At 42.0% G+C, this 14,241-nt stretch overlaps 1 protein-coding gene across 1 annotated transcript in view; it reads right to left on the bottom strand.

Annotated features, from left to right (window-relative positions):
• LOC106564772 (protein phosphatase PTC7 homolog) overlaps window positions 1–13,963 on the bottom strand; it is a 31,906-nt gene extending 17,943 nt beyond the window's left edge. The window contains exon 1 of the mRNA XM_014131133.3: window positions 12,742–13,963. Within this exon, the coding sequence (XP_013986608.1) occupies window positions 12,742–12,943 (202 nt within the window). The 5' untranslated portion in view covers window positions 12,944–13,963. The remainder of the gene's footprint in view (window positions 1–12,741) is intronic.
• Between the last annotated feature and the right edge of the window lie 278 nt (window positions 13,964–14,241).

Raw genomic sequence — 14,241 nt, 5'->3', positions numbered from 1 at the left:
GGGCAGGAGTAATAATCAGATTAAATCGGGTACGTTTTTTATCCAGCCGTGAAAATACTGCCCCCTAGCCATAACAGGTTAACTTGGGTCACACGTTTCAGGTAGCCTTCCACAAGCTTCTCACAATAAGTTGGGTGAATTTTGTCCCATTCCTTCTGACAGAGCTGGTGTAACTGAGTCAGGTTTGTAGAACCTCCTTGCTCCACACGCCTTTTTCAGTTCTGCCCACGAATTTCTATAGGATTGAGGTCAGGGCTTTGTGATGGCCACTCCAATACCTTGACTTTGTTGTCCTTATGCCACCTTGCCATACCTTGGAAGTATGATTGGGGTCATTGTCCATTTGGAAGACCCATTTGCGACCAAGCTTTAATTTCCTGACTGATGTCTTAAGATGTTGCTTCAATATATCCACATAATTGTCCTTCCTCATGATGCCATCTATTTTGTGAAGTGCACCAGTCCCTCCTGCAGCATAGCACCCCCCACAACATGATGCTGCCACCCCTGTACTTCACGGTTGGGATGATGTTCTTCGGCTCCCCCTTTTTCCTCCAAACATAACGATGATCATTATGGCCAAACAGTTCCATTTTTGTTTAATTTATCCAAAAAGTACGATCTTTGTCCCCATGTGCAGTTGCAAACCATAGTCTGGCTTTTTTATGGCAGTTTTGGAGCAGTGGCTTCTTCCTTATGTCGATATAGGACTCATTTTACTGTGGATATAGATACTTTTGTACCGGTGTCCTCCAGCATCTTCACAAGGTCCTTTGCCGTTGTTCTGGGATTGATTTGCACTTTTCGAACCAAAGTATGTTCATCTCTAGGAGACAGAACGAGTCTCCTTCTTGAGTGGTATGATGACTGCGTGGTCCCATGGTGTTTATACTTGCGTACTATTGTTTGTACAGATGAACGTGGTACCTTCAGGCATTTGGAAATTGCTCCCAAGGATGAACCAGACTTGTGGAGGTCTAAAAAAAAAAAATTGACGTCAAGCAAAGAGGCACTGAGTTTGAAGGTAGGCCTTGAAATACATCCACAGGTACACCTCCAATTGACTCAAATTATGTCAATTAGCCTATCATAAGCTTCTAAAGCCATGACATCATTTTCTGAAATTTTCCAAGCTGTTTAAAGGCACAGTCAACTTAGTGTATGTACACTTCTGACCCACTGGATTTGTGATATAGTGAATTATAAGTGAAATAATCTGTAAACAATTGTTGGAAAAATTACTTGTGTCATGCACAAAGTAGAGGTCCTAACCGACTTGCCAAAACTATAGTTTGTTAAAAAGAAATTTGTGGAGTGGTTGAAAAACGAGTTTTAATGCCTCCAACCTAAATGTATGTAAACTTCCGACTTCAACTGTATATACTTGTGATGATAAGAACATGTTTTTGTCTGAATTACAGCTGTAACGACCCTTTGGGAAGAATTAAACTTGGTTAAGCTTCTCTAGTGTCCGTGAGTTATTTACTCTGAAAAATTAGAACCTAATAGTATCCAGCATACTGTCCATCGTGTGAGGGATAATTTGTTCAAATGGCACCAACAACACAGTTCTCCCCAAGTAGAACAAACTCAAAAATAATCTGTAGGCCACAAAGCAGTATTGTCTGTTAGAGGATGACAAAAACGCTATTAGATCATGGGCAATCATTGTGTAGCGTCTGTATTCCTACTGTAGCAGCATGATGCTTAATATTACACACCTCCAGACACACGCTAGCTAACTACAACACAAAGGTAGTTACTAAGACTAATATGAGAAAGCCAAAGTCATGCATTTACTCTTCGTCAAAGCATTTCTTCAGTTTTGCTCCTAGTGAAATGCACTGAGGCAAGCTAGCTAATGTTAGCTATAACGTTAGGCTACAGTACATTTTGGGTATAGTAAACAAAGCTAGCTAGCTCATCTTGGCTAGTAGTGGCACTAGCAAGTCCCATTAATCAAACTTATACTGTACTGAACAACACTGCCTTGTGTAAAAAGAGAGATTATATTGCTAGCTAACTACCCAAAGCAAAACAACGTGTTTGTCATTTGCCTTCTTGGTCTGCAGTGACTAGGGCTGTTACGGTGACCGTATTACCGCTACACTTGCAGTCAGGAATCATGAACACAGTCAAATTCCATGTGACCGTTGAGTCACGGTAACTAAGCTTCTCCAAAACTGTGCTCTGATGGTCATTAGTAGAATACCAAACTTGCTAACAGCCAGTTGCTAATGGCCAGTACTCTGCGCTCTATTGTCCCTCTAATCACTCTGAAATGAATGCAAATCAAGTCGAAAATCAAAGCAAACACTTCATGAGAGCCCTGGCATTCTGAGTGTGAGCGAAGTAGGATAATCAATTGCGCAGCGAGAGCCAGTTCCTCATCGCTGGTTGATGCATAGAATAAAATGTGTTCCTGTGGTGCAACATTTCTATAGGATATGCAATTGCTTGCATGAGAAAACAGTTGATGGCCTCTATTAAAAATAGGATCCATTGAGCTTTCTGTAGGCTAAGCCTAGTATATTTATTTCTCAACTTTTCATACAGTGCATTTGGGAAATATTCAGACCCCTTGACTTTTTCCACAGTTACGTTACAGCCTTATTCTAAAATTGAATAAATAAAACATTTCCCCCATAAATCTACACACAATACCCCATAATGACAAAACTAAAACAGGATTCAAAATGAGAGATGTTTCTACAACTTGGAGTCCACCTGTGGTAAATTAAATTGATTGGACATGATTTGGGAAGGCACACAGTTGACAGTGCATGTCGGAGCAGAAACCAAGCCACAAGGTCGAAGGAATTGTCCGTAGAGCTCCGAGACAGGATTGTGTCGAGGCACAGAACTGGGGAAGGGTACCAAAACATTTCTGCAGCATTGAGGGTCCCCAAGAACACAGTGGCCTCCATCATTCTTAAAATGGAATAAGTTTGGAACCACCAAGACTTCCTAGAGCTGGCCACCCGGCCAAACCGAGAAATCTCAGACCATGAAAAACAAGATGCTCTGGTCTGATGAAACCAAGACTGAACTCTTTGGCCTGAATGCCAAGCGTTACATGTTGAGGAAACCTGGCACCATCCCTACGGTGAAGCTCGGTGGTGGCAGCGTCATGCTGGGGGGATGTTTTTCAGCGGCAGGGACTAGGAGTCTAGTCAGGATCGAGGTAAAGATAAAGAAGCAAAGTACAGAGAGCTCCAGAGTGCTCAGGACCTCTGGGGTGAAGGTTCACCTTCCAACAGGACAAGAACCCTTAAGCACACAGCCGAGACAAAGCAGGAGTGGCTTCGGGACAAGTCTCTTGGAATGTCCTTGAGTGGCCCTGCAAGAGCTCGGACTTGAACCTGATCAAACATCTCTGGAGAGACTTGAAAATAGATGTGCAGCGTCATTATTTGGTATTGGGTGTAAATGTCATTATGGGGTATTGTGTGTAAATAGTGAAAACATCAAATCTATTAAATAAAACACATGGAATCATGTAGTAACCATAAGTGTTACTCAAATCAAAATATATTTCAGATTCTTCAAAGTAGCCACCCTTTGCATTGAAAGCTTTGCACACTCTTGGCATTCTGCTCACCAGCTTCATGAGGAATGCTTTTCAACAGTCTTGAAGGAGTTCCCACATATGCTGAGCACTTCACTCTGCGGTCCAACTCAACCATCTCCATTGGGTTGAGGTCAGGTGATTGTGGAGGCCACCACTCTCCTTCTTGGTCAAATAGCCCTTACACAGCCTGGAGGTGTGTTTTGGGTTATTGTCCTGTTAAAAAATAAATGATAGCGCAAACCAGATGGGATGGCGTATCGCTGCAGAAAGCTGTGGTAGCATTCCTGGTTATGTGTGCCTTGAATTCTACATAAAATCCCTGAGTGTACACAGAAAAGCACCCCCACACTATCACATCTCCATGCTTCACGGTGGGAACCACACATGCGGAGATCATCCGTTCACCCACTCTGCGTCTCACAAAGACACGGTGTTTGGAACCAAAAATATGGACTCATCAAACCAAAAGGACAGATTTCCACCAGTCTAATGTCCATAGCTCATGTTTCTTGGCCCAAGCAAGTCTCTTCTTATTATTGGTGTCCTTTAGTAATGATTTCTTTGCAGCAATTCGACCATGAAGGCCTGATTCACGCAGTCTCCTATGAACAGTTAACCTGTTGGGGATAGGGGGCAGTATTTGCACGGCCGGATAAAAAAACGTACCCGATTTAATCTGGTTACTACTCCTGCCCAGTAACTAGAATATGCATATAATTATTGGCTTTGGATAGAAAACACCCTAAAGTTTCTAAAACTGTTTGAATGGTGTCTGTGAGTATAACAGAACTCATATGGCAGGCAAAAACCTGAGAAGATTCCTTACAGGAAGTGGCCTGTCTGACCATTTCTTGCCCTCCTTGATCATCTCTATCCAAAACTTAGGATCTCTGCTGTTACGTGACACTTCCTACGGCTCCCAGAAGGCGGGAAAAAGCTGAATGATGTAATTCCAGCCCCAGGCTGCAACACATTAGCGCTTTTGGCAAGTGGCCGATCAGAGGACAATGGGCTTAGGCGCGTGCACGAGTCGACCCCATGCTTTATTTTCTTTCGTCTTTTTACCTAAACGCAGATTCCCGGTCGGAATATTATCGCTTTTTTACGAGAAAAATTGCATAAAAATGGATTTTAAACAGCGGTTGACATGCTTCGAAGTACGGTAATGGAATATTTAGATTTTTTTTGTCACGAATTGCGCCATGCGCACGACCCTTATTTACCATTTCGGATAGTGTCTGGGACGCACGAACAAAATGCCGCTATTCGGATATAACGATGGATTATTTGGGACCAAACCAACATTTGTGATTGAAGTAGAAGTCCTGGGAGTGCATTCTGACGAAGACAACAAAGGTAAGAACATTTTTGTTATAGTAAATCTGATTTTGGTGAAGGCTAAACTTGCCTGGTGTCTAAATAGCTAGCCCGTGATGGCAGGGCTATGTACTTAGAATATTGCAAAATGTGCTTTCACCAAAAAGCTATTTTAAAATCGGACATATCGAGTGCATAGAGGAGTTCTGTATCTATAATTCTTAAAATAATTATGCTTTTTGTGAACGTTTATCGTGAGTAATTTAGTAAATTGTTAGTAAATTCCCCGGAAGTTTGCAGGGGGTATGCTAGTTCTGAACGTCACAAGCTAATGTAAAAAGCTGTTTTTTGATATAAATATGAACTTGATTGAACAAAACATGCATGTATTGTATAACAATGTCCTAGGTGTGTCATCTGATGAAGATCAAAGGTTAGTGCTGCATTTAGCTGTCTTCTGGGTTTTTGTGACATTTTATGCTAGCTTGAAAAATGGGTGTGTGATTATTTCTGGCTGGGTACTCTGCTGACATAATCTAATGTTTTGCTTTCGTTGTAAAGCCTTTTTGAAATCGGACAGTGTGGTTAGATTAACGAGAGTCTTGTCTTTAAAATGGTGTAAAATAGTCATATGTTTGAGAAATTGAAGTAATAGCATTTCTAAGGTATTTGAAAATCGCGCCACGGGATTACACTGGCTGTTGCGTAGGTGGGACGATTTCGTCCCACCTAGCCCAGAGAAGTTAAAATGTAATATTGTCATTCAAAGAATTATAGATTAACATCTCGTGAATGCAACCGCATTGCCAGATTTAAAAATAACTTTACTGGGAAATCACACTTTGCAATAAACGACGTGGTATGCTCAGAAAAATAGGCTAGGCGATACATGTTAGCGCCATCTTGGAACCATCTAAAATCAAATATACCATTGTAAATATTCCCTTTACCTTTGATTATCTTCATCAGAAGGCACTTCCAGAAATCCCAGGTCCACAACAAATGCAGTTTTGTTCGAAAAAGTTAATAATTTATGTCCCAATAGTTCCTTCTTGTTAGCGCGTCCCGAAGGCTACTCATAATGTACTGAACCGCGCGGGACTTGTCGTCACGAATGTGCAAAAAATATATATTTACGTTCGTTCAAACATGTCAAACGTTGTATAACATAAAACTTTAGGGCCCTTTTCAACCAGAGCTTCAATAATAATCAAGGCGGACGATTGCATTGTCTTACTAAACGTTTCGGAACAAAAGGGTTCCCATGGGCACCCGCGTCATAGTAGTAATGGCCCTCCCCCTGTGACCAACTTCCCAAGCCTCTCTTTGGGTCAGTTTCTATCATAGAAGACTCAAACCACTTTGTAAAGACTGTTGACATCTAGTGGAAGCCTTAGGAAGTGCTAAATGATTAATAAGTCCCTGTGTGTTTCAATGGCAAAGGCTTGAAGTAATTCCACACATCAGATTTCCACTTCCTGTTAGGATTTGTCTCAGGATTTTGACTGCCATATGAGTTCTGTTATACTCACAGACACCATTCAAACCGTTTTAGAAACTTTAGGGTGTTTTCTATGCAAATCTACTAATTATATGCATATTCTAGTTACTGGGCAGGAGTAGTAACCAGATTAAAATCGGGTACATTTTTTTATCCGGCCGTGCAAATACTACCCCCTATCCCCAACAGGTTAAATGCTCATCACAGAATATCTGTGTGCGCACTCAAATTGTTTTGGGAAAAATATCCTTTCCATTTTATTCAGCTATGTTCAATCGTATTGTTTTTAGTATACAATCATTTAAAATAAATGCCACAAGAATTATATGCAAATCTTGCCTGCTAAATGAACTAGTGTAGCCCACAGCGATATGGCATAGCCAGATCAGAGCCTAACATAAGGACAACTCAGAATATGCTCTCCTGGTCTTCGGAAATAGGCTACAATTTCTTTAGACCTGCCTAAAATAAATTGATTTATTTTGATGGTGTAGACTATATAAAACAGGATGTATTAGACTTTTTTTTAAATGTAGATGTTCCAAAGGTTCTCAGCAGTGTCTTGTAGGATATGCATGGAAGCCGGAGATGCTTAAAGTGTTTGTTAATTAATGGTAAATTACAGATAGACCAGCAGTTATTTGAATGACAATCACCGGCTGTCATAATCTCATGACCACCACAGCCCTAGCAGTGACCACCGTAGGGATGGTGACAAGTTTCCTCCAGAAGGGACGCATGGCATTCAGGCCAAAGTGTTCAATCTTGGTTTCATCATTCCAGAGAATCTTGTTTCTCATGGTCTGAGAGTCCTTTTGGCAAACTCCAAGCGGGCTGTCATGTGCTTTTACTGAGGAGTGGCTTCCGTCTAGCCACTCTACCATAAAGGCCTGATTGGTGGAGTGCTGGGGAGATGGTTGTCCTGGAAGGTTCTCCAGTCTCCACAGAGGAACTCTGGAGCTCTGTCAGAGTGATCATCGGTTTATTGGTCACCTCCCTGACCAAGGTCCTTCTCCCCAGATTGCTCAGTTTAGCCGGGCAGCCAGCTCTAGGAAGAGTCTTTGTGGTTCTAAACTTCTTCTATTTAAGAATGATGGAGACCACTGTGTTCTTGAAGACCTTCAATGCTGCAGACATCTTTTTGTACCTTTCCCCAGATCTGTGCCTCGACAGAGTCCTTTCTCTGAGCTTTACGGACAATTCCTTCGACCTCATGGCTTGGTTTTTGCTCTGACATGCACTGTCAACTGCGGGACCTTGTATAGAAAGGTGTGTGCCTTTCCAAATTATGTCCAATCAATTTACCACAGATGGACTCTAATCAAGTTGTAGAAACATCTAAGGATGATCAATGGAAACAGGATGCACCTGAGCTCAATTTTGAGTCTCATAGCAAAGAGTCTGAATACTTATGTAAATAATACATTTGCAAAAATGTCTACAATCCTGTTTTGGCTTTGCCATTATGGGGTATTGTGTGTAGACTGAGGAGAAAATGTTTTATATAAGGCTGTAAAGTCAAGGGATCTGAATACTTTCCGAAAGCACTGTAGGAATATCGTTGAGTCAAGTCCAATGGCTCTATTGAACAAGGACAACCATATCTACTCTATACTAATGTGATCGTGCAATCGACGAAACACAAAGGCCACAATAATTCCCTACAAATCATGGCACCATTAAGTTTTTGATCAGACAGCAGGGTCAATCATCCAATGACGTTATTGAACGAACTCCCCGGCGCAAAAAAAATAAAATAAATACCACTGTCGTGCATAATTATGTCTGAAACACCTCTCACTCATTATGTAGGGAGACTGGAACCCCCCCCCCCCCCCGACCCCCAAAGTGTGTAGTGGTGAAGTTTCCCTTTCATTTCTCAGGGATAAAATTATATTTCCACAAAATAAGGTTTCAGGAATGCTAATCGTATCTGTTACTAAGTACAAAAACGATTTCAGAACAATCTAAATTGGTGGGTGTCAAAATCCTCTTTCGTGTGCTTTATGAGGTGGTACGACCCTATAGCACCCAAGTGTGACACTATATACATAAGCCCAGAGCCAGCATTCTCTGTGGGTGTTTGACCCAGTCTCCTGTCTTCATAACCAGTTAATTAACCACAGAGAAAAACAGCACAGCCCCTGGCCTGATGTGGCCCGTCATGAGTAATCAGTAGACCTGAATATGAGCACACCTGTATTTCCCTAAACACGAGCAGACTAGAGCTATCCATCACTACGCAAAAACTCCCAACAATGTTATCACAAAATAGACATAATGAGCATACTGAACAGCTCTGTTGCAGTAATGTTTCAGGTTGGTAGAGGCAGGCAGGCCGTAGCCTACACTAGACATCCAACCATTTCATTTTAGTTCGGCATGACCGGTTGCAATGACTGATCCTGTGACGAATGAGTCAAATCGAGCACGTTTTTGAAAGGCATCTCATTCACTGCCTTTACATGATGCAGTTAGGCCCAATGTTCCCTCTAACAGGCTGACCACACCGCTCGCGTCGTGTGCGCGAACGTTGCAAAATAAATTTAGAAATCTGTTATTCAATTATTGCACCCATACTGCGCGTGCGCCAACGAGCGTCTGCGTTGCCAAGGGCTAAAATAGAAGTCATTTCTATTTCTGACGCAGATCGCGGTGTAAGTCCCGCCTCTCCCATCTCCTCATTAGTTTATAGAAGCAGGTACCCACATGCCATCTCCTCATTGGTTATACCCACGTGGGTGACTGAAAGACGAACGAGGTCAGTGGCGGTAAAGCACCTAATTTATGAAAGTTGCCAATCGCATTATAAAGTCAAGAGAAGAAAAAGCCTGGAAGGAGGAGAGATGACTAGAAACGATTCGGTTGACCGTTTTATGTGTGGATTAATTGTCGGAGTAGAGGACCTTGTGCATTTCAGGTAAAATAACAACTCAATGTTTATATCCCAGGACAAATTAGCTAGCAACAGCAAGCTAGCTAAATAGGACAAATTAGCTAGCAAGTGCAAGCTAGCTAGCTAAATTGCCATACATGTTTAATGCTTTTAGACTTGTCCCCAAGTTAATATAATTGGTTCAGAGTTTGTTTTGATATTTTAACCTGCGTGTCGTGATCACGTTTGGTGTGGGGGGACAAAATAAATATATGCACGATGGCGCACGCGTGCAGACGGTTTGGGTTCCGTGTAAGCTGCGCGCGGGACTGCAACATGGAAGAAATATCAGCCCATGCAAAAAAGCACATGATTGAACTTTCTAGAGTTTCCCCCGTTAGTTAACACTATCAACGTTTCCCTTTACTGTGGGAATGGTGATCGAATCAAAGCAATATTAGCCACTTCAGAGATTTTGTTGTAAGCAGAGCTCATTGGAGTAGGATTCTATTGCATTGACAGGCACAGCTCAGGCCCGTACTCTACACGGACCGTTGCGCCATAACCAATCAGAGCTGCAGTAGGCCTATATGCAAACAGACCATTGCCATATATGGGTGTGTGCCATTCACCTTGAACTGGATTGTTTTACAGCATGAGCATCACGATTATGATGCTCTTGTTTTGAGATCAACGCGAGAGCTGCATGTAGACACGTGCACATTTGTTCATATTCTTTGCTAGTTAGGGAGCTATTAGCCCAGTTATAACTAATTTGTACTCAGCAATAGGGGAGTACTTTCTTCCTACAACAGTACAAAACGTGTACATTTCTCGCCATCTTTGAAAAGCAAGTTAGGAAAATAGCTTTTTTTTTATGTCTTAAAGGGGCAGTGTTGTATTTTGAGACAGGCTTGAATAAACTAAGTAGCCAATAGGCAGAGGGTAACATAATTTGTGTGATTCTCTGTAATAATGGTATGAGAATAATAATGAATATTATTTTGTGAAGTGGTTTCTTGCAACAAACAACAAAATATTCAGTCACCTCCTTGTCTGAAGGACAAGTGGATAAACAGGTCAATGTCAAGCCCTGCATATTTCTTTCTAAAGTCTCATGGAATGTAGACCTACATTGAACACCACACATTGGCTGCTACTATAGGCTGAATGGTAGAACAGCTATTTCCATGTTAAGCGATGCATTTTGTCCATTGTTTTTATTTTTTGGTTGGCCACTCTGGTAGGCCTACATTATGATCAAATAGCCACAGTAGCCTACTTGGGCACTTAAAACAGTAAATTAAAGCGGGTACAGCCTCAGTGTTCACAGGAAACACATCGTAAATTGCACAGGATTTTCACAACATTCAAGTTCGCGCTCAGCAGTCCTGAAATTTGCTCAATGATGGAATTTTTTTGAGAAAAGATTGGTTAGGCCTACATCTTATCAAAACAGGGCAACATGTAACTTTTTGATTGACCCGACAATTCACATAGAAATGTGAGTTATACATTTGTCATTCTCATTGAAAGCAAGGTCTAAGAAGCGGTAGATCTGTTCTCTCTTTTATTTTTGTTTTTGTACAACAGCTTTAAACAGCTGAAAATACAACATGTTTGGTTTTGTGAAATATATATATTTTACAGCGGTTTTTATATGGGTACAATGATTCTCTAAACTATACATGTTTCGTCACAAACTGAAACTAGGCGAACTATTACAATTTTAGCAACCAGGAAATGGCTTGGAAATGAGTGATTTGTGCATCTTTAAACCAAGCTAAGACAAACTAGCCTAACCCCAACTCTATTCAATGATGTACAATAAGAGTGTTAGCGATATCAATTTAATCCAGAAAACTGTCAGTTATTTGTTCCACCTGATAGATAGTTGTATCATTCACTCTGCTCATTCTAAACAGACCCCCCCCCCCCCCCCCCCCCCAGCTCAACCACGTGGCATGTGTTTTTCTGCAAGTAACAAAAGGCTCAACACCCAGAAGCATATGCCTAATCTTCTCAAATGAAGTGTTGGTTGGTATTTGTCCATTGCTACTATTGTGCAAATGCATTGCATTCTCCTGATTTAATTTAGTAATTTCAATGGGTTTCAAATAACCCCTTTTGTTCCAATGAATGAATTGGTAAAATGACAACACATGGTGGTTGATGTAAGGACAAATGCACTTCCCCGTGCATCTATGAAGCTGTGTTCATAACCAAATGGGAAGGTGGTATTTACCCATGTACGACTGGGACAATCCACTTGAATGCCCCTCCAACTGGTAATTACAAGTGGGAAACTATCATCCCTGAGCTCTGACCCCTCCCACGTGCTGATCTCACCTACTAATGACCTTGATAACAGCCTTTTCGGCAGTTAAATGCAACAAAACATTATTTATAAAAATCTCTATTAATATGGTTTTTTAACACTAATTTGTTTCCAAATCCACTGGCCACACACTGGTTGAAACAACGTTTCTTCGTCATTTAAATCAAGTTATGTTGAACCAACGTGGAACAGACGTTGAATTGACGTCTGTGCCCAGTGGGAGCATGATAGCTGTACTTTTAGTTTATGGTTGACACAGCTTGTTGGCCATTAGGCAATCGGCGTTCTCTGCGAGTTCAAAGCACGTGAATGCATCCAACTGGTGATTACCACCTTCCCACTTGGTTGTGAATGGAGCACGAAACGTGAAATTGTCCTGGCAACATGGCTGCCTCCATGCTCAACCGTTCTGACCTTTAAAAAGCACAGGACAGTTTACCCTAAGCGTTCGTGAAATACTTGGAAAATCCACAACAACTGATAGCTAATGAATATTAAGATATATTCACTTCTCCTGAAATTGTCATAATAGCATAATACATTTCGAGAAACGCCTGCGCAACGATCCAATTGTTATGTGCGTTGAATATCCGAACAATTAGTAGCAAACGTTACAATTTATTGCTCAATTCAACGTGCGACAGCCACATTTTGTCACGCTGATAAAATAGATGGTGTATACATAGTACTACTTTGTGTAGCCTACATGTTCACATTATCGCCACTAGTAGCACTGGGGGGGGGGCTTTTCCAGACTTCTAGGTGAAAGGTCGTTACAATTACTCAACAAAGTATACATTTTTCCCCCCCAACAAAGTATACATGTTTGGCAACTCCAGGCGCCGCAATATTTCTCGGTCGCGTATAGTCCTACAAACCACAGCTGTACCGTAGAAGTATTGTAAAACAGGGGGCCAACTTAAAACAGGGGTTCAGTCAGGAAAGGGAATACCCCCTTTGTTTTCGTGACATGACTGTGGGTGACATGTGCTAGGCTACATGAAGGTCAAATCTGAAAAATGCTATTATCCCCCAAAAACCGAGCATATTTAAGGGTGTCTTTTGTTAAAATCCACGACTGCTAGGCTACTTCAACGGTGTCTTTACCAAACAGATGAACGGAATATTAAAAGACTTACCCAAGACGTCAGCGGACCTATGCCGGGCAATGAAACAAGCGTCATCCCCGTAACACATCCCTTTCTTCAAGATCCCCTTACGAAAGTCTTTCCCAAACCCGCAGCTAGCTGTGACCAGGCTGTAGTCCCGACCATCAGTTTGAGAGAGTCCGCCAAGGACAGCCCTCGCGACCAGTCTGCCATAGGAGAGTACGGATAACATTCCAAGAGCGAGCGTCCGTCTCTACCTGCCGAGACCTTCTCTCCACTCCACTTTCGACGTCCCGTGTCTACTTTTGGAGACTATTCTTCCACCATTCGCTTTGGATAATTCTGCCACTGAATAAAACGCACGAGTCAGTAGACCGATAACACAATCGTAAAACTGGTCGCCGGAGTTTGTCCAATTCTTTATAGGGTGAATTTGCACTGGTTCTTTAAGTTTTGGTGGATTTCATTGACACAGGTCCTCCGGTGTGCACCATCCTTGCCGACATGTTTCCACAGTCACACACAAATACACCCGAAACACAGCTCAATACGGGTCCTCCAGTCTTGTGATTCGTTTGCTCGACGTCACAACTAATGCGCACGCAAATGCAGGCTCTCCCTGCGCTCCACCACAAATCCATTTTAAGAGTTGCGCTTTATTTACTTGTTAGGAACACCGGGAGTTCAGACGCCATATAGGCGGCATCAGTGCTTCATGCGCAGCCTACATATATGGGAAATTCTATTTTAACAGTGCATAAATCTAGGTCTACTGCTATTTCAGTGTTTTGCACGATTCATTCTAAGGCTATTTATTTCACACAGAGTAGTTTGGATTGCAAAACAAAGCCATCCTTGAACTCCTTGCCTAATTAAACGAAAGACACATTTCAAGAGACTGTATGACCTGGATAGATAGCAGCATTAGTGCAAAACTGAAAGCGTGAACCACTGCATTTAATCATGGAAAGGTGACTGGGAAATGGACGTGTAGCCTACAAACAGACCAGTTGCGACCTCCTGCAATCAAAGAGGAAAAACGACAATACATGGACAAGGTGGAGTCGCAAATCAACGCCTCAGATACAAGACGTAGGCTATGTGGCAGGGACTCCATACGGATTACAACGGGAAAAGCCAGCGCCTCGCTCCCGGCGAGCTAAACCACTTCTTCGTCCTCTTCGAGGAAAACAGCATTGTGCCCCCGACGCTTGAAGTCGTCCGCATGCTTCCCAGCCGAAACAGTTCGTAGAGTTTGTGCATATATTATGACGACGTTTTGGACTTCGGTGAGTTTTTTCCACGCTGTTCGGGAACAGGAAACATTTTCTGGAGGCAAGCGAAGTTCGGAGCCTAAGTCTACGCCCCTTCGTTGGTGATTGGTCAACAATAGGGATTCTTCAATTAAGTATTTGTTATCATCGAAGGAGAGATGAGTCAGTTAGATGCACGACTAAGATCTCTTTGGCAAACACGTGAAAATGAATGACAGAGTTACAGTTCAAAGGAAATCAGTCAGTTGAAATAAAT

Source organism: Salmo salar, chromosome 01, assembly GCF_965601325.2.
Source record: "Salmo salar chromosome 01, fSalSal1, whole genome shotgun sequence".
Classification (NCBI taxonomy): Eukaryota; Metazoa; Chordata; class Actinopteri; order Salmoniformes; family Salmonidae; genus Salmo; species Salmo salar.
Note: the sequence above shows the minus strand (reverse complement) of the source record. Positions and strands in the feature narration are given on the sequence as shown.